Source organism: Nipponia nippon, unplaced genomic scaffold, assembly GCF_047370975.1.
Source record: "Nipponia nippon isolate SJK-2023a ecotype South Korea unplaced genomic scaffold, ASM4737097v1 scaffold_2, whole genome shotgun sequence".
In the NCBI taxonomy this organism is placed as follows: Eukaryota; Metazoa; Chordata; class Aves; order Pelecaniformes; family Threskiornithidae; genus Nipponia; species Nipponia nippon.
In genome coordinates this window covers 110,381,254-110,406,214 of record NW_028262336.1, presented here as the reverse complement: position 1 = coordinate 110,406,214, position 24,961 = coordinate 110,381,254, and the positions used below count along the sequence as shown (strand labels likewise).

General features: G+C 37.6%; 1 protein-coding gene across 4 annotated transcripts in view; it reads left to right on the top strand.

Annotated features, from left to right (window-relative positions):
- Positions 1–24,961, top strand: part of TNFRSF19 (TNF receptor superfamily member 19) — a 67,836-nt gene that overhangs the window by 12,881 nt on the left and 29,994 nt on the right. For all 4 annotated transcript variants that reach the window (XM_087757422.1, XM_087757420.1, XM_087757421.1 and 1 more), the window contains 4 exons: positions 357–445; positions 1,860–1,970; positions 15,513–15,691; positions 18,896–18,981. In XM_087757422.1, the coding sequence (XP_087613548.1) occupies positions 380–445; positions 1,860–1,970; positions 15,513–15,691; positions 18,896–18,981 (442 nt within the window). In that variant the 5' untranslated portion in view covers positions 357–379. The remainder of the gene's footprint in view (positions 1–356; positions 446–1,859; positions 1,971–15,512; positions 15,692–18,895; positions 18,982–24,961) is intronic.

The window sequence follows — 24,961 nt, the reverse complement described above, 5'->3', positions numbered from 1 at the left end:
ATCTTGTACTTAGTTAGGCATCTAACAAGCAAGAAAGTTATGTTAGGGATGTTAGAAGATGTTAGATTTACAAACATTGACGTTCTCTAGACTGATAGCGGTCTCTTCTTTTGAGAATTAAGGCTATAGAAACTTTGTGTATATTGCCTTGTCTTCTAAAAAAGAACATTATTTTTAAGGCATGTGTTTGTTGTTTAGCTTCCAGGAATCTATCTGAAATATTTTAATGGCATTAAAAGATAAATATTTTGACATACTGAATGACATGAAGTACTATGGACATACGACTTTTGCAATTTAAACAACATTGTGAAACATAATGATTTTTTTCTTTTTTTCTTTTTATTTTTTTCTAGGGAGAAAGGTTTAATTGTAAGAAATGGATGCAAAAAGATTACAAGGAGAAGATAAACTGAAGATGCTCGTAATTTTACTAGCTTATTTGGTAAATTAATTTTTTTTTCCCCCTAGGATGATTGTTAAAAAAATTATATTGGGCACAGAAATGGTGCCTTTTGTTTTACACATTACTGCTAATACTAAAAGTCTTAAACACGTATATCCATACAATTACATACACATTTTATCAATTTAGAAGTGAGCTTGGTCAACTGATTTATAAATTTCTTGCTACTCCTCACATGCAATTAAAATTTACCTTGTGAGCCTCTTCACGGAAGAAGGACTGGACTAGGACGGAAAATATAGGTGAATATAGTGCTGTACAGGTGATACTGCTTCACTTCAAAGAGATGGCAGGAGTTCTAAGCAATTTGCAGTAGCCGTCTCTTAGCAGAGTATGCCATATATATAGTTTAGGAGTTTGGAGTATTCGATTTATCCACAGAACATAGCATAGCACACAATTATGTTGCCTACTAAGCGTACTTCAACTCTGGCTTGCAAAGACAAGCTCTAGAACTAAGGGTATTTCGCATTTCATAGCTATCAGAAAGGCTTTGGTCTCTCTGAAAAGGCTAATACACAAAGTAAGAATTTAGTAGCAATTCTGGAGAGCACTTTCTGTGATGGAAACCTGTATCTAGATATTTCATTTAAAATTGTTTTGAGGGGGCTCACAGGGTTTGCTAATGTTCTTGGGTAGGATTCCAGCAATTATACTGAGACTTTGCATGGCTGATATTACTGCTTATGGTATTTCTCATAACCTCGGTTTCTGGTTTGGTCAGATAATGTACTTAAATGCCTTTGGAGGCAGAAATTGGATTCTCTCTCATTTGGCCCATTAAATATAAAGTAATAGTGAAATTTAGAATAAACAGTATTCATACAGGTTTGGGGTTTTTTTAAGTTTCCAAAAGGTTTGAGTGACCTTTTAAAATCTCTCAATATTTTTGTTTAAAGGAATAGATTTTTAGCTTATTTATTCAATTGTAATAGCATCATTAAAAAAATAAAAATTCGCAAATAAATGAAACACGGTAATATAATGTGATATGACATAGCTTACTGTCATGAAAATTGTAGCTTTAGTAAATGGTCACATGCATTTTTCATAATATTGAGTAAGGTGAGGAACGTAAACTCATGTTCAAACAATTAAATGTTTTAGCATTCCACAAGTGCCAAATATCAAGCAGGTCTTCTAAAAATTGTAAAATTATTGCAAGTCACTGAGTACTGAGAACCTTTAAAATTCAGGCCACTTATCCATATTTGGAGTTAGATGATTAATTTTCATTGCCATATTTAAAGTTTTTGATAATGCAGAAGGTTATTTTTAAGATAGAAACGTGAATTTATTTCTCAGATTTAGAGTTAATATAAATTATATGTTAATCACAGGTTAATTATACCGTAATGAGTTTACTTTTTTTTTTTTTTTTTTTTTTTTTAAGCTAAGTAGGGTAATTTGTGAGACTGGAGATTGCAGAGAGCAAGAATTTAGGGACCACACTGGAAACTGTATCCTCTGCAAACAGTGTGGACCTGGAATGGAACTCTCAAAGGTAAGCAAATGATGCTTTCTTGAATTTACTTTGTTTCCAATAAATGCATTTACATATGTAATTAAAATAATAGATATCTGTACTTATGTGGAAGTATATTTTTATGATTTTGGCGTTTGAACCTTTTACAGTTTTTCAAGTACCATGTTTTCTGGTTCTCTTTATATAAAATGCTCAGTTCAGAAAATGATGATACCATTAATAAAGTAGGCAGTACCGTTAGAGGAGCTGGGTATGGGCTCTCAAATTCAAATGATTTTTTTTAAAGATGAGTTAGTGCTACAAAGAGGGGAAAAAAACTACAGGGAATTAAGACTGAATAACCTCACTGTGTAGAGGAGAGTATAAAAAATGGATTTCAAACTAGTAACTGGTACAGACCATTGAAGGGGGGGGGGCTTGATTTTTTACAATGCTGACTTTCAGAATCAGTTCTGGATTCTATGTGAAGTTGCCACTATAGACAGCGTTTAAATATTTTCTGCACAACAACTTGTCTTAACAGAATGGTTTATAATAAAAATAAGGGCATAAGCACATAAATACAGAAGAGGATTCAAGTGAGAACTGCGATATTTCCTTAGAACAGCTGGGAGATAGGTGATTGTTCTGTTTTCACTAGCTCACTGGTTGGAGCGTGTTGTATTTGGAAGCTAGACTCAAGTGAGGCTCAATTTCTTTGTTTTACAACTTATTAAAAATGCTATAAACCTAATCCATATCTTTATGCTGTGTAAAGTAATTGAGAAGGGGGAGGCCAGAAAAATACATGGTAATATGTAGAAAGCACATAAGAAGTCTTTGTTATCATGGAGAAGGAAAGGTTGTTATCATGAGTCTTACATAAATGTTTTTTTCTTTTAGAACAACTACATCTCTTCCAAAAGAAAATCCCTGTAAAAGTTTTGGAAGTTGCATGTTTTTTAGGAATGCAGAAATGAATCAACAGAGATGAATGGTGACTGAGGTTATGGACTGTGATTCAGTAGCACTAGAAAGTTAACTTGTCAAAATTTCCATCAAAATTCCAAGTCTAAATGCAAGTCATGAGGGGGATCTTAGTTGCTTTCAGCACAGAGAAAGTAGGTGCTGTGTATAAGCAAGGATAGAGAACAATGAAGGAAGATACAGCTGAAACCAGGAGGGAGGGATATGGTGGGATTCACCAACTCAATCGCCAGAGGTGAGGGAGATAACAGAATGAGTTATGCGTCGTGGGGAGACTGGATGTTTGGGGGGAGCAGGCGTGTCATACTAGAGGTGTGAAGATGGTCAGGCAAAAAAGAGAGAATGCAAGCTTGTATCATGAAGGGTGAGCAGACTTGTCAAGTCTCATGCATAAGTATAAGACTTCCTTCAGTGTCCAGCTAGTATACCTACATCTTGCCCATTGTTAAAGTGTAAAACTGTGGCCCAGACATAACTGTGCAGTCTGATCAGTACCTGATAGGTGGGGCCACGAAGCAAGAGAGAAGTAGATGCCCTGCCCAGTGCCTTTGCATACATGAAGGGCAAACTCTGTTTTGTACTCTTATTGATAGTGTAAATGGATGATAAAGGTAGAATTTAGGGTGTTATTTAGGAGCAGTGAAATTTAATTTTCAGGGTTCCTTTTGTAGGCAAGTATGTTATGTAGATCCAAGGGGGAATTTGAAATGTTATTTTTGAAAATTTTTTAACATGAAACATTACTAAGTCTGGTGTGTATGTGTGTTTAAACAACAGGGAAAAAGAAGCTTTCAGTTTGTGGCTTTGTATTTCTTACTATATTCAGCTCTGAAAAAAAGCACAAGTTAAGTATTGTGGTTTGTGGGTGGTTTGAAGAGATTTACTGAAACTGAGTGACACATTTTTCCCTATCTCCCCCCCCACACACACCCCCCAGCTAGTTTTCAGTGTGTTAACAGAAATATTTCACACTTTAGTGAGGATTCTTTCGATGTTAGGCAGTATTAGTTAAGGTTTAGACATACAAACAATGCTGTGGAAGTAGCGATTTGAAGATGACTAAGGGTATGGATGTGGTTTTCTTTGGATGTTTTGGTTTTTTTAGATTGGCCTTAAATTTGAGGACTGAAAGGTTCCGGCAGGTGTTGTAGTTTATAAAGGCACTTGTAAATATGGCACTTCATAACAGTGGTCCTACTAAAGCAGTATTATAGTATTATATGCATTAATGTAGCATACTAATCTAGCTGGCAAATAAAAAACCGAAGTGTAAAAACTAATGCCCTCAGTAATCACACTTTCAATTTAATAAAGAAATGCTAAACTAAAATAGGAAGGTTATAGTTTGCAATAGTACACTATTCAAGTTATGTTTTTACTTTAACTATTTTTGTTTACAATCTGATAGTCCTGATTCTTAAGACTAGTTTTTCTGAAAATAGGAATGCTTAATTAATTTCAGTGTGTGAGGAATTACTTCTCCCACACATGTATAGGCTTTCAAATACTATTCTTTGCTACTACACTAGAACTGAAATAACTAAACAGATTTTGCTCAAACCTTGGGAGGCAGTCCTGAAGGGCAAAGGAGTCCAGGAAGGCTGGACGTTCTTCAAGAAGGAAACCTTAAAGGCACAGGAGCAGGCTGTCCCCATGTGCCGAAAGACGAGCCAGCAGGGGAGAAGAATAGCCTGGCTGAACAGAGAGCTTTGACTGGAACTCAGGAATAAAAGGAGAGTTTACGACCTTTGGAAGAAGGGATAGGTAACTCAGGAGGACTACAAGGATGTCATGAGGTTATGCAAGGAGAAAATTAGAAGGGCCAAAGCCCAGCTGGAACTTAAACTGGATACTGCTGTACAAGACAACAAAATTGTTTCTACAAATACATTAGCGACAAAAGGAGAGCTAAGGAGAATCTCCATCCTTTATTGTATGCGGGGGGAAGCATAGTGACAGAGGACAAAGAAGAGGCTGAGGTACTTAATGCCTTCCTTGCCTCAGTCTTTAATAGTCAGACCAGTTGTTCTTGGGGTACCCAGCCCCCTGAGCTGGAAGACAGGGACAGGAAGCAGAATGAAGCCCCCATAATCCAAGAGGAAATGGTTGGTGACCTGCTACACCACTTAGACATGCACAAGTCTGGATGGGATCCACCCAAGGGTACTGAGGGAGCTGGCGGAGGTGTTCACCAAGCCACTTCCCATCATCTGTCAGTAGTCCTGGCTAACCGGGGAGGTCTCAGTTGACTGGAAGTTAGCAAATGTGACACCCATCTACAAGAAGGGCCAGAAGGAGGATCTGGGGAACTACAGGCCTGTCAGCCTGACCTCGGTGCCGGGGAAGGTTAGGGAGCAGATCATCCTGAGTGCCATCACATGGCGTGCATGGGACAACCATCAGGCCCAGTCAGCATGGGTTTATGAAAGGCAGGTCCTGCTTGACCAACCTGATCTCCTTCTATGACAAGGTGACCTGCTTAGCGGATGAGGGAAAGGCTGTGGATGTTGTCTGCCTGGACTTTACTAAGGCCTTTGACACCATTTCCCACAGCATTCTCCTGAAGAAACTGGCCACCCATGGCTTTGATGGGCATACTCCTCGCTGGGTAAAAAACTGGCTGGATGGCCAGGCCCGAAGAGTTGTGAATGGAGTTAAATGCAGTTGGCAACTGGTCACAAGTGGTGTTCCCCAGGGCTCAATATTGGGGCCAGTCCTGTTTAATATCTTTATCGACAATCTGGATGAGGGGATCGAGTGCCCCCTCAGTAAGTTGCAGATGACACCAAGTTGGGTGGAAGCGTTGTGCTGGAGGGTAGGAAGGCTGTGCAGAGGGACCTGGACAGGCTGGATAGATGGGCCGAGGCCAACTGTATGAGGTTCAACAAGGCTCAGTGCTGGGTCCTGCACTTGGGTCACAACAACCCCATGCAACGCTACAGGCTGGGGGAGGAGTGGCTGGAGAGCTGCCTGGTGGAAAAGGACCTGGGGGTGTTGGTCGACAGCCGCCTGAACATAAGCCAGCAGTGTGCCCAGGTGGCCAAGGCAGCCAATGGGATCCTGGCTTGTATCAGGAATAGTGTGGCCAGCAGGACCAGGGAGGTGATAGTGCCCCTGTACTCAGCACTGGTGAGGCCGCACCTCGAGTACTGTGTTCAGTTTTGGGCCCCTCACTACAAGAAGGACATCGAGGTCCTGGAGCGTGTCCAGAGAAGGGCAACAAAGCTGGTGAAGGGTCTGGAGCACAAGTCTTATGAGGAGCAGCTGAGGGAGCTGGGGTTGTTTAGTCTGGAGAAGAGGAGGCTGAGGGGAGACCTTATTGCTCTCTACAACTGCCTGAAAGGAGGTTGTAGCGAGGTGGGGGTTGGTCTCTTCTCCCAAGTAACAAGTGATAGGACAAGAGGAAACGGCTTCAGGCTGTGCCAGGGGAGGTTTAGGTTGGATATTAGGAAAAAAGTCTTCACCAAAAGGGTAGTCAAGCACTGGAACAGGCTTCCCAGGGAAGTGATTGAGTCTCCATCCCTGGAGGTATTTAAAAGACCGGTAGATGTGGTGCTTAAGGACATGGTTTAGTGGTGGACTTGGTAGCGCTAGGTTAATGGTTGGACTTGATGATCTTAAGGGTCTTTTCCAACCTAAATGATTCTATGATTCTAAATGTGAGTGGAAGCATAATTTCCTTTATAAATAGAGGTACAATTTTCTGTGAATCATAGCAAAGGTTGTGATGCTGTGGCTGTTACTGAAATGCGGTTGAAAGTAGTCTTGCTGAACTACAGCTTGAAGCAACAAAGTACGTTAAGTGAAAGGTCGGAACGCAAAAGGAAAAGGGATTTAATGATATACTTGGAGTAATTTGCAACACAGGGTGAGTTTTGTTTGCTTGGTTTTTTTACATGTGAGAAAGCAATGATGTAATTATGCAGTAGTTTAATAACAGTTTCTTAATAACAAGTAATGTGTCTGTTTTCCTATCAAATATTTAGTGTCATGGATAAAGCTAGATATATGTCTGGATGTGTGAGCATGACTGTATGTCGAAGTATATAGTAAAATACAATGTTATCAGTGGGGTTTTTTGTTTGGTTCCCCCCTAAAATGTTTTAAGCAATTGACTGACAGGTTTCTTTTTTAAGGTAGTAACAAAAAACCTTAGCCTATATTGTTGAATACAAAAGGCCAGCTTTTGGGTCATGCAGCAGTGGACAGTGTGAACGGTTGATGTCAACATATGTCCCTATTTCCTTCCCTCGAAATTCAGTTCAGGTAGAACTTCTACTCTGAGTAAGCTGAAGCAGACAGGTTCAGTGTCAAGGACCGTAGAGCCCTCACTTCACTCTTTATTTATGAGAAACTACTTCATCTTAGTTACAATCTAAATCTGTAGATTTCTTTCTTGTTATTGCTATAGAAAAATAGGAACTGTTTTCCTTTCAAAAACCAAGTAGAGTTAGTAGGGTAAACACTATGAAAGGAAAACTGGAGTTATCAAGATAAAAATTAAGATATATACCGTGGTACAGGTGGGTACTATGACTTAAATATATTGCCACTGAATTGATTAGCAACCAGTTTAGAGCATAAGTACACTTGTGCATGTACTTTCTTCCTTTTGCCTTTGTTAAACTGAGTATATGTTGTTACAGAAATCAAAACTAATACGTTGTTACCTAATTGTGATAAGTTTGGTGGTTTGTTTGGTTTGGTTGGGTTTTTTTAAACTTCAATGGGATTTTTATTGTGGATTTATAAAACCCAGTTAAGTCAACAGTCACTAGTTGTCCCTACACTTAAGGGAAGACACAGTGACACCTGAAGATCAGACTTAAGAATCTTAACACAGGCTGCACAGGTGACTTAAGGTATGGTTAAAGCCTAATCAAATCAGGTCCTGTGTGACAGTCCAGTCTGTTCCTATGTCGCCACTTGCATTCAGATATACCACAGACTTGCATCAACAGTATGGGTAAATGTGCAGGGCAAAATACCACCTGTACAGAGTAGGTGTGTGTATATACGTATATGTATATATATATATCTATATGTATACACACACACACATATATGTGTGTGTGTGTTTATACTTATTTTTACAACTATTAATTTGAGTTATTTAAAGACCTTTGTTGCTATACTATTTTTACATGAAACACTAGCACAGAAATCAACTTGCGTATGGTAATGCAGGAAGTTTTTGGTGGAACAGAGTAGACACAGGCCACAGAGTGGAACAAGAGCATGGAGGCTCTCTCTTCACAAGGCACCACATGGACGAGACAAGGGGCAACAGGTACAAGTTGTACGAGGAGAGAGGTTTTATCTCTATATAAGAAAGAAATTTTTTACAGTGAGAACAATCATTCAATGGAACAACCTCCCCAGCAATGTGGTAGAGTCCCCATCGCTGGAGGTTTTTAGGATGCAATTCGACAGGGTGCTAGATCATCTCATCTCGGTTCCCTGTCGCATGAAAGGTTGGACCAGATATTCTCTCAAGGTTCCTTCCAATCTGGGCTGCTCTATGTTTCTGTGATGAGTGTTTTAGTTGCAAACTAGTGCTCAATCTATAGGATTGACCTTCCTGTCTGCACAGATAAGCAACTTCAGACACCCTTTATAGCATGAAACAAAAAAAAACAGCAAAAAAACCCTAGCCTTATTTCATGTAACTAGTTCTGAATCTAGACTATTCTTTTCAGCTTTTGCTGTCGCAGTTTAGTGGGGCTTTCTCTTTCAAGAATGTTTTTAAAGTAATTCTCTCTTCCTTAAAATAAGAAAAGATACACCCTCAACTTTTCATAGATCATAGAATCATAGAATACCAGGTTGGAAGCGACCTCAAGGATCATCTGGTCCAACCTTTCTAGCACAATCTAGACGAGATGGCTCAGCACCATGTCCAGCTGAGTCTTAAACATCTTCAGTGTAGCGGGAGTCAAGCACTTCCCTGGGGAGATTATTCCAATGATTGACTGTTCTCATTGTGAAAAATTTACCTCTTGTGTCCAATTGGAATCTCCCTGGGAGTAACTTGTACCTGTTACCCCTTGTCTTCACCATGTGACCCCTTGTAGAAAGGGAGCCTCCATCTTCTTTGTACATCCTCTTTAAGTACTGGTACGTGGTGATGAGATCACCTCTAAGCCTCCTTTTCTCAAGGCTGAACAAACCCAGCTTTCTCAGCCTATCCTCATACGGCAGGCTTCCCAGACCCTTGATCATCTTGGTGGCCCTTCTCTGGACCCCCTCCAGCCTGTCCACATCTTTTTTGTATAATGGGGACCAGAACTGTACACAGTATTCCAGGTGTGGCCTGACAAGCGCCGAGTAGAGTGGGATAATGACTTCTTTATCTCTGCTGGTGATGCCCTTTTTGATGTAACCCAGCATCCTATCGGCCTCCTTGGCCGCAGCAGCACACTGTTCACTCCTGTTGGGCTTCCTGTGCACCAGGACCCCCAGGTCTCTTTCCACGGAGCTGCTCTCTAGCCAGGTGGGTCCCAGTCTGAGCTGCACTCCTGGATTATGTTTTCCCAGGTGCAAGACCTTACACTTGTCTTTTTGTTAAACCTCATAAGGTTCTTGTTAGCCCACTCTTGCAGCCTATCCAGATCTTCCTGCAGGGTGGCTCTCCCTTCCAGAGTGTCTACTTCTCCACTCAGTTTGGTGTCATCAGCAAACTTCATCAGGCTACACTTGATCCCATTATCCATTTTCTTTCTGATTCCCTAGCAACTCTTCTAACAGCAGCACTGCAGATGTTGCATTAACTTAAGTGATCAATGGATTTTACTTCTATGTTGATTGTATTTTTTATAAAGTACTTTTAACATATTTCCATCATAAGAAAGCCAGCTTTGTTATTGTATCAACAATTTAGCATTGATAGGGAAGGAAGCAAAAGCTGCTTCTCCTGTTTCTTTGCTTCTATTTGTTTATTAAAAAAAATCTGTGTAGCCTTTTCTTCTCATAAACATGTGTCCTTGGTAATGTTTGTGAAGCCTTTGAACCACTGAAATAGCTTGCTTTTGAGGGTGTGGGATTTTTGGGGTTGTTTTTTGTCTGGTTTTTGTTTTGCCTTTTTTTTTTTAAGTAGTGCTTTCTTCTGGAGTGGAAGACTAAGATGATTGTGTCGATTCAGAAGGAAGTGTTTGCTTCATGTGACTCAGCATTATTTCATTTCTCATTCATTTAGTAGGAAACAAAGTATCATGTAGTTAAGCAAGTGGTTTAATATCTTTCATTCTTTAAGTGACTTCAAGTTGCCAGCATCTGAATACTCATTGGTGTGGCTTGATAGTAAGAGCCTTTTTGTCCTATCTTACCAGCAATGTGTTTCTGTATAAATCAAACGTTAAATATGATTCAAATTTATATAAATCACAATTAATGCAGAAAAAATAGATGGGGATAGTTTGGGTTTCAGCCTTTTCTTGAAAATGTTCCAGTACAGAAATGAGTCCTTCCAGTCCTTTCACCATAATTTGCTTTTTTTCAAAAAAAAAAAAACAAACAAAAAAACTCTCTATAGCTTCCATGTATTTTTTAATTTATATATGAAAAAGTAATCCATATCTCAGCCTCATCAAGCTTATATTGCATCTCAGAACTTCAGCTGCAATTCTACATTTTTTTGTCAACAGATCACATCTGAGGCTGTAGTTCAGAAACACTGAAATGACAGTTTTGGCAATAGTAAGTCCTTTCCAGTGTCCTACCTGTGCAGTTATGCTGACACAGTAGATTTTTAAGGTGTACTATGGAACAGATCACTGAACTGATGACTTTTAGCCTGGATCAATCCTGTGGTCAGATTACAGCTCAGCCTCATCATCAGCTGTATCAGTACAGTTGAGGACAATGTATGACAAGGAAGAAAAAGCAGAGATGAAAGGGAGAGAGTGCCTTAAGCCAGCATTGCTACCAAATACGTGATGATAAATATTGTCACCAAGAGACTGCTGCTGTGCAGAGAGCCTATGGGACAGAGGCAGCTTGATGGTTGCTGAGGTAGGGCTACGTATCATGGGTTGCTTCCTTGCACCAAGCGTATGATGAAGGAAAAGGGGACCTGCATTTTGGCTCAGAAAAAGGAATTGTGAATTAAACAGGAAGGTACTGTTTGAAGCTATTCCTGAATGTAACAGTCCTCATACAGAACATGAAAGGTGGTGTGCTATGTCTGACGTGTTGTCCCAGTGAAGTTACTGAGAGCAGCTGCTATCATGTCCAGCAGTCACTCTGTGACTTTTCAAAGGAAAAGAGCTGCTTGTGAGGAAGCCTGCCATATCTCAGCTCAGGAGAGGCTAACACATGTTTGTGGGTCAGTGTCCTGGGAGCTGGAGCAGCTGCATGTAGACATGTCAAATTTTAGTGACTGAAGATGAAACTTTTCTGACCCTATGCGCTTTACCACAGCAGCTAAATCTGACGTGTTCGCAGCACACTGCTGCAGCCTGTCCTGCTCAGAGATTTCCGCTGATACATACAGCTGATTATTGGATTCTAGATGAGGCTGATCCACAGCCTAAGGTACTTCTGGAAGCTAAAACTGTGTGCTATTTAACAAGGCCATATGCTCAAAGATATTACTAAAAACTTCATTTCCCAGCACCAGTGTAGTGCTGCAACTTGTTATATGACCTGACATCAATTAGAAGTGGCTTAATGACTGAAGGCTTTTTCTTGAGAATACACAAATATTCTTGTAATCATCGTGGCCTAAGTGGAACTCCTCTCTGCTGTACTGTCTAGGGACTTACATAGATTGTGGATAATCAGTGGAACTAGAAACAAATTCTAAAACGTACTTGCAGATTACAATCTTAATAATGCCTGAAAGCTTTTTTTTAAATGAAATTTGAGGTTGTTTTAATTGAAAGAACGTTTAAAATCTAGTTTACTGTTCACTTGCTTTCTGTGTTGCATTCAACTTTCAGGGAAAACCCATACCACTTAACTCCATTACCCTTTATAGTCTGCTATAGTTTTGGTCATTCTGTCTGAGTCAGTGTTTGGGTAGTATATACTGAAAGAAAATGTTAACACTGCCAAGGTAGTACTTTAAGAAGTGTCTGTATTATTGTATGCTTTCAATATTTTTAGCTTGAAAGTAAGTTACGAGTTTAGTTAACTAGTTTGCTACAGATTCCTAGGTGGCCTTGACCGGTTATCTCACTTGATACCTTAGTGAAACAAACTTCTGAACAAAATTGTTCTGGGGATACATACATGAAAGATAATGAGGTGTCACAATAATGCAAATTGCATTTGAATTTTGAGGATTTTTTAAAAATTAATTTGAATGAAGTTTTCTAAATTAGTGTTTGAGTTTTCATGGCTTGTACTGTGTATCATTTGAGAGAGAAATCTTTCATTAATGTTACCTGGTACCACTGATGGTAGCGTTGAAAATGGGAAGTGGAAAGGGAAGAGTGGGTTAAGTGTTCTTCACAATACACTTCACAATAGGAGAAATAAATATAGCATATATTTACCTGCTCTTTTTTTTTTTTTTTCCTGGCACGAAAATAAAAAACATTTTTTTGAAATCTAGCTAATTGAAGTTACAAGTTTTATTTCTCTTTTCTGCAGTCCTGAGGTGAACTGCCACAGGAGATGAGTCCTCTTTTAAAAATTTGAGTGGGAGGATAGAAGGGATGAGGGGAGTTGGGAACTATTCAGATCTCATCAGCTATATAACTTGACAACTTCGTAAATAGAGCACTAAGTAAACTGGTGCACATCAGTTTTGCACATGTACTAATAAAAGATGAACAGCCGATTGTTTGTGTCTTTGCTGGACTGCTAAATTATAAAGTCCAAGATTTCAAAGGGTTTGAATCAATTGTCTAAATCATATCCTTCAGTTTTGGGAATGTGGTTAATTATGAGTACAGATCTGTTTGAAGTTCTGCCTGGTTTACAAGCTTAAATATTTATTTGCACCTGCCAGGCAGTTAACTACCTCAAATATTATGTGAACATAAAAAGCACATACATAAAATTGTAGTTGTTATGGATTATATCTGCAGAATTCCTGGCAAGGACTTAGAAGCCATCTTTGAAAAGACTGGAGACTGTAAATTCCTTGGGCAGAAGATTTCTTTATATTGCATCCACCATTTTTATAGCTTTAAAGTAAACCGTTCCACTTTACAAAGGACCGCTAAGATATGACCATACATCCAACTATAGCAAAGAAGATCTGATAGAGCTAGAAACAACTTACTCAAGCTTTGGTAGTTTGGGCCAGTGAGTTGAAGGCATTTCATTCTAACTTTATTTCCTGGTGTTTGCTTGGTTTTGATCAGAAACTTCAAAGGTAGTCTGGAAAGGAAAACTTATAATTAAATTAATTTAAGCCTTATATTTGAAAGTTTACTAGGACTTGGGAGTTATTGATTCAAAGTGATTTATCAAAAGATCCGAATATACATGGTTTGACTGAGTTATACAATATATCCTATAACACGACTATTTGGATGATCTAAATGGAAAGAGTAAGAATAAGTATTTAGAAAGAATGTGTTAAGGAATAATGAGATTCAATGAAAAAGTTTATTTAGACTTAGGAAAAGCAAGATCTCCTAGCAGAAGTTAGTCTGGTCCCAGCTCCCGGTGGTAATCATGTACTTTTGTATACAGTCTTACAACTGCATAAATGAAATTGAGTGTAAAACTGAACACAGGCAGATATTTTTAGGTGACATAGAACTGCTAGAACTGTCATTGTTTTGGCATCGATTCCTAGCAGAAACTGGAAGGTTTGAAATAAAATGGTAGAAAATTTTCTATGGCTGAAGTAAATTAAAAAAAAAAAAAAAGAAAAGAAATATTTTTATCCCCTTTTGCCTACCAGCTTTATTAGGGTCAGCATCTCACAGGAGGAGCGTGCTGTACAGTGCATGAAACTGTAGTATGCTTTTTTTTTGTTACTGACTGCAATGATTTGTCTGTCTGCTCCTTAATCTGAATAATAGTCAATAGTAAGAAACTACATTTCAGCTAAAAAACAAAAATTAAAATTTATTTTTTAAATTCCTGGGTCTAGAGGCAGAGGAAGAAGACTATTTTTAGTGTCCATTTGTAGTTGCTTTCTTAGAATTGTTAATTTTCTGGGTACTTGAGTGCTTGTTCTTCTTCAGAGGACAGTAAAGATATTCTTAACATAAAAGAAAATTGAAAATTTTTAGAATGTCCAGTAAAATGCATCTGAAGTTTTTTATTGTTACTTTATCGTTGCAAATTAGAGGCACTGTAAAATACATACTGGCCAACTCCATCACATAGCTTCTTCCATAGATGCTTTCTCCGTGCAAAACCTTGGAGAATCCTGAGTGGATTTGTAAGGTTCAAAGCTTTTTACTGCAGCAGATTTGCTTATGTGGGTGACTTTGGAAAAAGTTATTTATATGCATCAAACATGCATGTGTTGTGGAGGAAACTGGTGGAAACCTTACCTTAAGTTGCCCCAGTTAAAGATTTCCTGCAGTTCTCTCACTTGTACGATATCCTGTTCTTCCACAGAGACCGCATACTGGAGGACGTCCCCACATTGTGTCTTTCCCACCTACTTCCTTCCCAATCAGTCCTTTCCAGCAATTTGTTGTATTCCTCTTGCCGTTTCGCGATGTGTCACTAATGCGTCGAATCTAACTCCAAAGTACTGCAAAAAAGCTTAATAGGATATTCAGATGAGAAAAGAGAATAACAACTCTTAGTAACTTGATAAGTCTAAGAAATAGTGACATAAAAATGAAATAAATCGATAGTTCTTGATAATCAGTTTGTAGAATTGAGTTCCCAAACTGTTACATACTGTTGGGTGAAGTGTTTCTCTTTGCAGCCTGTCAGTTACATTAGGTGTCCTTTTGCAAATGAATGGAAGTAATTTCTTTAAACAGCTAAATTTGGGATAAATAACTAACCCTAACAACATTACTTATGTAGTAAAATATCATGCCTCCCTGTGATCCGCAGAGCTATTAAACTTCTCCAACATTTTAAGAACTGTTAGAACAGGAGCGGATTGAGTTTCTGAAATTCTTAGTGGCTAAGCAACATTTCATGCCTAGCTGCTGGTTATTAACCAGCTCTGTTTTATTTGGTAACAGAAATTCTAAGCCTTTGAAGATCAGTGCACTCTCTTCGGCAATTAACTTTGTTCACCTTAGCTATGAACCTTAATATCAAAGTGCTTCTTTGCTGTTTTTGTAACTGAGTAAGTGCCTTTATACTTCACTTGTCCCAGTTTCTGCACTTTCACATGACTGACCTAATTAAAAAACAGACAGCTCAATAATTCTACCATAAGCTAGTAATAATGAAACTGTGGGAGTCCTTGAAGCCCTTTATCATTCAAATACACAGTGGTTTCATGAATAAAGTGGATGACTAAGTATTACTTATAGAAGTAAGGGAGATTATTAGCAGTGGAAGACACATTTGAACTTGCTAAAAGGATGGCTTTTGTCTCTAGAAAGACCTACTCTCAGTAATAATTACACTAGGTCTTCATTTTATCCCAGCATTCTCTTCTTGTTCACGCTTTCAGTGACTGAATAGCTTGCTATTGCTTGTTAATCCCTACAGGAATGCGGTTTTGGATATGGGGAGGATGCACAGTGCATGACATGCAGGCCAAACAGGTTCAAGGAAGACTGGGGCTTTCAGAAGTGCAAGCCTTGCCTGGATTGTGCATTAGTTAACCGATTTCAGAAGGCCAACTGTTCTGCCACCAGCAATGCACTCTGTGGAGACTGTTTACCAGGGTAAGTCCATTTCTGAAGATGTGACTTGAACAAATTCAAAACTAATTTGCATTAACATTTGCTTGTTCATGTTTTCTGGATAAATGTTTAAATCCTTCATGTATGTATGAAGGTCCTAGGTTCTAATCCTGACCTTGCCAATAATTTACTGTATGATCTGAGCACATAATTTCAGAATTGCAGTCTTAATTATGTCATCTATAAAAATGGTTTGATAATTACCGACCTGATCAAGGAGAGTACTGTCTGTGCAGTGCCTGAGCAAAATAATTCAAAATATTGAATGTTACTGGTGACTTACTTCATTGTTATAAAGAATTAAACATTTGGAGATATACGCCGTTACCTTCATGAAGACTGATCACATTATTTGCTTGCTCCCCGCCCCCCCCCGCCCCTTAGGACAATGCCTAATAATTCTCATACACATATATTTTTAGGTCAAAAGTAGTGGCTGTGGTTTATGCTCCTGAATTTCCTTCATCACGTTGGCAAATTCATAGAGCATGATCCTGGCTGAGAATCATAAATGGATCTGAAAGAATTGTTTTGGAACAAATTATAACAACGTGGAGACTCACTGAAATGGCAATTATAAATCAAGACCTGTGCTTAATTTGTTGTGCAGTCATCCCAGATCTCTGTTTTGTAGTACTAAGCGTTAAGGTCTCCAAAAGGCTATTTGTCCGCTATTATAAATACCTGCCATGAATTTATTAAAAGGCATTTCTCATGCTTTTTTGAATTATGGATTGGTAGCTTAATTGATAGGAGTAGGTTATGAGAGCTGATCTGCAGTTGTAACAGCCTTTGTGTTTTCAGGGTGTATATTTCAGAGATGCTTAAAAGTTCATACATTTGTTTCCTATATACTTCTCAGCCATTCTATTTATTTTTATATACTTTTTTTTTCTTAATACCAGCTATCAAATACCTGAACACTGTTGAAGCTCCTACAGTTATTCCTCTCAAGCCAGAAGAGAGTTTTTTTCATTTAAAAACACTTAGTAGAGCTTTGGTAACTAATGTTAGTTTAAGTCATGGTTTAAGAAGGTGCAACTCCAGGCATTGCATGTTACTCACAACCACTTTTGATACTACCTGCAGGCACATGGTGGATTAATTTATGCTCTTATTGCACATTAATATATATGCATTGTAGGGCTTATTTGACTGTCAGCCGGGAGAAAATTTTCTTCTTGTGGTGTAAACAATATAAGCTAAATTTTGGAAGATGAGAAAGGAACAAAAAAGAAGCCAGAATAAAACATGAATTAAGGGTAAATCTAAACTGGGGGACCTGGGAATGCTTCTTAGTATTCTGGTCTAGAATGTATTCTAGATACGTGTGTTGAGTATGTGTTAAAATAAGAGCTGTTTCCACAACCTGCTTTTACTGGCAGAAAGGTGGAAACATGAGGAGGGAGGGAGTCATGAGTAGGGGAGTCACAGATCATCTGGTCTGGACATTTTGGAGAACAGAACTGTAGAAAACGCCACTACTCATACCTGCCCATCAGTTTAGATGCTGCCTAAGCGAATGGAGGATATAGCTAGTCAAACCAAATGGTTTAGCTAATGTTTTACCTCTCAGCAATCATATTTATTTCTGTTTTGCATGGGATTCCAACATGCCATTCCCTATTGTTCAGCTTCAAAACACTAGAGTGAGCATGTCAGCTAAAAACAAATATTAACACGTTTCATTCAGAGTAAATGATCACAGTGGCCCCTTCAGTCTTACAGCCTATGAATCTGTTTCTGTTCACATTGTTAAAGCATGAGTTTCTTGAGCAGGTGGAAAGTTGTTTGCTTTAGCTGATACAGCCTTCATACTTTAATGGCATTTGCAGAGTTAGTAATTTAACATCAGTAGAGTTAGTACCTTTTATTTAATATGCCACTACCACTACAGAAAACACTTAATTCATCTTGAACAGACCACAGCTATTGATTCTACTTGATTAGGGAGCTGTTGTAGATAAGTTCTTTAGAGGATGTCATACTCTCATACAAATTTGAAATATAACACTCTAAAGTTCTGTTTTTTCATTTGGTACTACTCTTGTTCCCTAGTTTAGGAATGTAGGGTTCTGCCTGTCACTGTAGTCAGTAAGCTCTTCAAACATAAACTAAATAGTAAAGTTCTTGAAGGGTCTTTAGAATAAAGTGTCTCTTTGGGTACATGGCCCTTTTTTTTTCTTTTTAATGTTTTTGCATTAATTTCTTTAGGAATGAGTAGCTCACTGGTTAGTTTGCTTTATACTTTCTTTTGCAATATCTGTTTTTTCATACCTTGAAGTGCTTGCTATCTAGAATTTTTACACTATACATTGAAGTGAGAATATGAAAACAAAGTGGAGAATTGGATAATGTAGATTGGGACTCATGTGGTCACTTTGTTAATTTGCATTAACAGTCCATGCACTTTGTGATTTTGGTTGGTAGTGAAGATCTTCCTGGAGGAGAAGGAAGAGTCAGAGAGGGACTGTTGGTTTGTTAAAAGATAGTTCTGAAAAGCCATTTTTACTGTTTTGCTGTTCTACAAAACAATCAGAATAATCTTATTTTCTGAAGATTTTGTCACACAGCATGTTAAAGCTTTTTGGGGGAGGGGGGCTTTCTGGACAAGTACATGAATGAACCAATTTATAAGTGATTTTTTTCCTTCTCTGAGCTAGAGGATATCTTAGGGATTTTAACTAGAAAACATTGACGTCTGGTCCATTATATACTGTTAGTGGTCATAATTGCCTTGTAGTATTTTGTTTCTTTTAGGATAGTTATGTAGACTAATCAGTTCACTTTTATTTTTTAAATGTGTAAATAAGCTTTCATAATATAAGTTCATCATACTTGTCTTGTATGTTGTGATCTGTGTGGAAAACAGGGTATTGATTTCTGTCTGAAATCTCCAGAATTGTTTATTTCTTATGTGAATATAAGAATATAGTGGCTATGCATTTGGACTAACAGATTTAGAATTTTTCCTCAATTTACTTTAGATCTACTGCTGTACTATTAATTAATATCTCATGTACTTTTGTTTACTTTTATTTTCTTCTGTTTCCTGATAGTTTGCATTGGGACACAGATTGACAAAAGTTTGCAGTTATAGAGGATTTTTTTAAAACACTTGATTAATTTTGTGAGGAAAAATAACTGGTTTTGATTAACTTGTTTTTTCATTCCTTTATCTTCTAGATTTTATAGGAAGACTAAGCTTGGAGGCTTTCAAGACATGGAGTGTGTTCCTTGTGGTGATCCTCCTCCTCCCTATGAGCCTCACTGTAAGTGCTCTTTTCCTCCTGTTCAGTGGGATTAACTTTTTTGCTTTAGAATGTTTTCTGTTTTAACTTGAAAGCTTGGCAAAAAATGACAGTCACAGTTATGAAGTATTCTTTTAAAGACTCCTTTTCTTGTTAGTAAATGATTTTGTTAATACACTTCAGCACTTCATTGCAAAGTACCCTCATATGACCAGGCACTTGAGGGTAAACATAGCTGTCATACCACGTGATTAGGGAGTCTTGAGACCACTTCCGATGTTGTCATTAATTTCAATTTCTGTTCTGTGTTAATGCCAAAAGAAAGGCAGCCTTCCTAGACCCTCTGCCTACTATCAGGTAGGCCTCAGTGAGTATGAATAATATCCTGACGCCCAAAAGGGGTAATTTGTTGATACCTTTAAAAATAACTTTTGTACTAAGGTTACAGTGAGAGAGAACAATATAGATAAATATCTTTATACTACTATATATGTTAAGAAGGAAATGAATAATTAGTTTCTCTGTTTGTTTTTGGCCAATGAGAGGATTCGAATCTCTTTAAAAGGAGAGAACCTCTTTATTCTGCAACAGAAGCCTTTTTACTACTTCTTCCAAGACTACTGATGGTCTACGTCCCATCAAGCTTTTAATTCAAAAAAAGGAGTGAATTATTCTTGTTGCATTTATTGCTTATAGAATTGTTTATAGAAAGAATGAATTGTCAAACTTCTGAAATGCTTCATGCTGCTTTAATAAGGATACACTGTTTCTTATAAACATTCTTTTTTAATTGTGCTAAGTTAAAATATAACCAAGTATATGCTATTGTGCATTTTAAATAGTTTTATATTGTACTAAATTTAATGAAATAAGGATTCTTCAGCATTTCATATATTGCTTAGATAGTAATTTTTCAACTGAGCCAAACTTCCTTGTTTTGCTTCCATTCTAGTTTTAGTGCCCTTTGGGGAATAGACTTACAAAACCAGATTCTCAGACAGTATTTTAATAGTAAAAGTTTTTATAAATCTGGCTTCCTGTGCATTTCTCTTATGGTTTGAGAGAATTTCATTATATACGTCTGAATCAGAATGATTTAATTTTTATTAAAGATTGCAACATTGAAAACTAGTAAATCGGATTTCTATAAAACGAATAAGTTAAATAAGTTACAATGTTTGCAGCAGTTACTCCTGCCCATGTATAATGTAAGCGTAGAAAGTAAATTTAAAAATTTTCAACTATTTTTGTAGTGTAGACAACATAATATCTTAAAAGTGTTTAGAGAAAGTATGTTCTTTGTAGCGAACACTATGGGGTTTGATGCCAAGAATGAAATGCTGTTCTTGACTTACTGCAGCAAATCATTTCAAATTCAATGAGCTGCAGAAGGTATTTCAGACAGAGCTTGAACCCAAACAGGCAATTTCATATGTACATTTATTTTAATCCCCTAATTGATCAGATTAAGTATTATATACCCTTCATTTGTTTTTACTCTCTTTTTTTCTACAAAAAAAGAAAGTGAAATCCAAAGTGCAACAGTATTATTCTAATGTAGGATCTCTAACTCAGAAATTCGTTTTATGCAATTTTTCCTCTTTTCTCGTTTATTCCCTTCTTCTAAGAAAGGATGGTATTCAAAACATGAATTCTGTTCTCTGGCACAATCAAAGGCAGGGAAGTAAAAATTACCTCCTTCATCTTTCTGCTTTGACTGTAGTTAGTGATTCATTTGCGTATTTCCATCGTTTCCCAAATCACAAATTTTGATTTTTAAAAGATGGTGAAAGAATGGTTACCAAGTCTTCTGGAATAACTCAGAATTGTTTAGTTTACAGTGATTTGGCTTTTGTCATTGAGCCTAAGCTTGGATCCTAAATTGAACTGTTAGGACAGACTTCTAATTCTAAGTGGGCAACAGACAACCTCATGGAGAAGAGCATTTTCTCTGGCACAAGCTGCAATGGTAGATCCAGATTAGAGACTTTTTTTGTTCCCTAATCTCATGGCTGTGACAAAGCCTTTGACTGAGAAATAACAGAAGTGTTAAAAATTGCTTGTTTTTCATATTTCTGGTGGCAAATTGTGAGAATTGGCAAGTATTTCCAGCTTTTACAGAAGCAATACTAAAAAGTTTGAAATCATTAAAATGTTCTTTATTTACATACTAACCAACCATTAAAATCTTAAATAACAGAAATCCTACCATGAAGTATGATTACCATATGTCACTGGTTTTCAGAAGGCTTTTGTTTGGAATTTGTATATTCGTTCTTCAGATCTCTAACATAAGCTGTCTTAGTTTAGAGGAGTGTACATGCCTGCCTCAGAGCAGCCTACGAAGTTATTCCTACAGTAGTAGGTAAATGAACTGAAATCTGTCTGAGTTTTACTTAACATCAAATAGGCGGAAATATCTCAGTTTTAAGACTAAGTCAAAACCATGATTTTACAGGGAAGTATAAATAACGGTGTGTGAAAGCAAGCTTTTTCCACCTAATGCTGAAAATATTTGCTGTTTATTTCAATAATGGATAGTTTTTGATAGTTAAGATGTTTAAGACTGCATTAATTGAAGTTAAATGGAGACAGACCATTAGGTGTATGGGGCAAGTTCTCAATGAGCAGAGGACTAAGTTCTAATTCTCTGCCTTTCTTATCCTTCTTTCTTTCCACTGTGAAACAGAAAGTCAAATATTAGTGCAGCTAACTCTTATATTACAGATGAAAAGGAAAAGTTTAAATGTCCTGTTTCAATGAATTAATTGTCCTGTGAGGTATGTGGCAATCTTTTGTTTGCTTAAGAACATAGCCATAAGGGCACAAAGGCTCACAGCCCCCTACCTGGACTAAAGGTTCATGTTAAAGCCGAGACATGGATGAAGTTCTTTCAGCACTAGTAGCAGTTGATTATTACCCGGTTAGCTATAAATCTAAATACTTGCTTTTATCTTCTTTCTTACTGTAGACATTTTAAAGCAGATCTGGTTTAAATATTTACTCATGAAAAAATGAGTTTGTGAATCGCTAGAGGCAAAGTTGAAAGGATTCTATAATGAACAAGTAAAGAGAGTATTAGAAGCCAGGAGAATTGCTATCACCTTTGTGTAAACTTTAAAGGGGACACAATGACTTATGTGTGTTTTTAGGATGTCAGAAAATTAAATACACAATGATATAGTTATATTTTAATTTGCTTAGTTCAGGTAAATAAACTGTAAATACCAATCCTATATATAGGGTCAGCATCTAAACATTAGATTAGAAATGAAAGCATTGTTTTAAAATTACTATTTATGTTCACTTTATAAACTGAAGACATTTTTCTCACCTGAAGACTTTTTTTTTTTTTTTTTTCAAATGAATGACAGAAAAGGAGTCCTTTGAGCTGGGAACTAGAGTGAAAACGCAATCAATCAAAGATGTAATTTCTGAAATGGAAGGTAGCATAGACTGTCCCAAACTGGTATCTGTCTCAAATTGTTCAGCAGAGAAACGGTGACGTAGATATGGTTCAATGATTCTTTTTTCTCAGCACCAGTTTAGGCTTGCAGAGTTCACTCTCTTGTCTGCTCAGGCTAGTGTTGTGCTGCCCCAATGGTTATGCTTAAACTGTTAATGAAACTCTTCAGTAAGCTAGATTGTGAATCTATCCATGATATAAAAAGAATTAAAATAACTCCCTTCTTAAGGTTACTTTTAAATCTAATGAGTTTGTTAACCCCAAAACACTTGTGGTGGCACAAGTGAAGGAGAGATGTGGGAAAGGGTGGGGTAAGGAGCAGAAGATTTTCCAAAGATACCATTGCTTTCTTTGAGCATTATGTTTTCAGCTAGTCCGTCTTAGAAAATAAACAAAAAACGTTAGAAACCATACTCCTTATCTTCTTTTGGCCATAAGAAGATGGCAGATTAAAATTAAAGCAATATAATTATTTTATCAGCTTGGCTATGTCAGCTATTCCTACAAGTGCTGCACCTCGAGTACTGTGTTCAGTTTTGGGCCCCTCACTACAAGAAGGACATCGAGGTCCTGGAGCGTGTCCAGAGAAGGGCAACAAAGCTGGTGAAGGGTCTGGAGCACAAGTCTTATGAGGAGCAGCTGAGGGAGCTGGGGTTGTTTAGTCTGGAGAAGAGGAGGCTGAGGGGAGACCTTATTGCTCTCTACAACTGCCTGAAAGGAGGTTGTAGTGAGGTGGGGGTTGGTCTCTTCTCCCAAGTAACAAGTGACAGGACAAGAGGAAACAGCCTCAAGCTGCGCCAGGGGAAGTTTAGGTTGGATATTAGGAAAAACTTCTTCACCGAAAGGGTAGTCAGGCACCAGAACAGGCTGCCCAGGGAAGTGGTGGAGTCTCCATCCCTGGAGGTATTTAAAAGAAGGGTAGATGTGGTGCTTGAGGACATGGTTTAGTGGTGGACTTGGTAGTGATAGGTTAACGGTTGGACTCAATGATCTTAAGGGTCTTTTCCAACCTAAATGATTCTATGATTCTAAGTGGTTCCTGTTGTATTGTTCCATTCAAAATGCAGAACGGCATCAGAGTCATTAGAATCCTTTAGCCTCTGAACAGGCTTTCTACTAAGCCGAAGAACCTGTGACAGTGAACTTTTTTGAGGTGTTTTAAAAAAAATAGTTCCTAGCACTTCCACATTACTGTTCCTTTCTGGACCAATCACAGTCAGTGGTCTTCCCCTGTTATGTGCAAATTCAGTCTAGAATTTGACTGTACAAACAGTTAAATTGGAATAAATTCTGAGAGTCAAGGAAGAGAGGAAATGAACACCTAGGCGCCAAGAGCATTTTACAGCCAAACCACCACCGAAGGAACAGCCTTGTCCTTTTTTTTTTTTTTTGTAATTATCTGCACTATTATATTTTTTAAAAAATAATTTTTTACACAGTAAAAAATTGCACAGTATGTCCAGCCAGACTCATTCTTCCCTCTCCAGGACTACTTCTGCTTGTCTTCATGACTTAAAGCAAGGAGCATGGGAAGCTGGGGGGGGACAGGATGGCGGCGGGATACCATTCCATGTGGAGCTTGGGAAACTAGCCTTTACATGTTTCAGGAAATAGACGCATTCTTTGCTTCAATGAAGCAGAAATGTTTTGTTGAATAAGTCACAGCAGTGGAAATATCTACAGTTTGATTGTAACATCATGTGCATTTGAAATAAACGTGCATTCAGGTCTAAAATTGCTACTTTTTTTGCCGTGAGCCATGTTTTGAGATACTGATTTCAGTGACAGTGTTTTCAAATATAAAGAATCTCTCGAACTAGAAAATAAACAGTTTTTACTAAGTTGAGGAATAAAAGTAAAGACTACAGCTTGTTGAGACAAAATACATACAGCAGATCATAGTGTAAACATTACATTTTCATGTGAGGCGTCCATATCTTACCTTCTTTAAATTTTGCTTCTTTAAGGAACTTCTACAACACTTTGACTACCTTCACTGAGACTGGTCACAAAACTCCCTTTACGGTTTTCTTCTGTAGATTTTTTTTTTTTATTAGTTTGCTTCTGTACGTTTACAGAATTGTTTTTCTGAGAATTAAATGTAAGTGTCCTAAACTGCAGCGGAGTCTCACTCTTTAAAATCTACAGAAAATGTTGTTTCACTAATGAAAGGTGCTATTTAAGGCATAAAATCTGGTGGTATTTCCTTCTTCCTGGTGTTAAAAGTAACTAATACAGGAAAAGTAAGATCTGGTATAAATCTACTTATTTACATTTACAAGTTTAGGATCTGTGATTTTGTAAACTTTCATGTGAGTGTAGTGGGTGTTTGAGGTATGCAAGGACTATACTTCAGAACAAAGAAGATAAGGTAGAAATTACAGTCTGCAGGGGAATATTGTAGGGTGACAAAATACATGATAAAAAGTAAGGGAGGGAGCAGGACGCTTGCTGGCTACATGTGTATTCTGTAAAATATCGCTAGTGGTAAAAATTCCCACTGTCTCAGCTCTGCTAGGGTTTTTTACATTATTT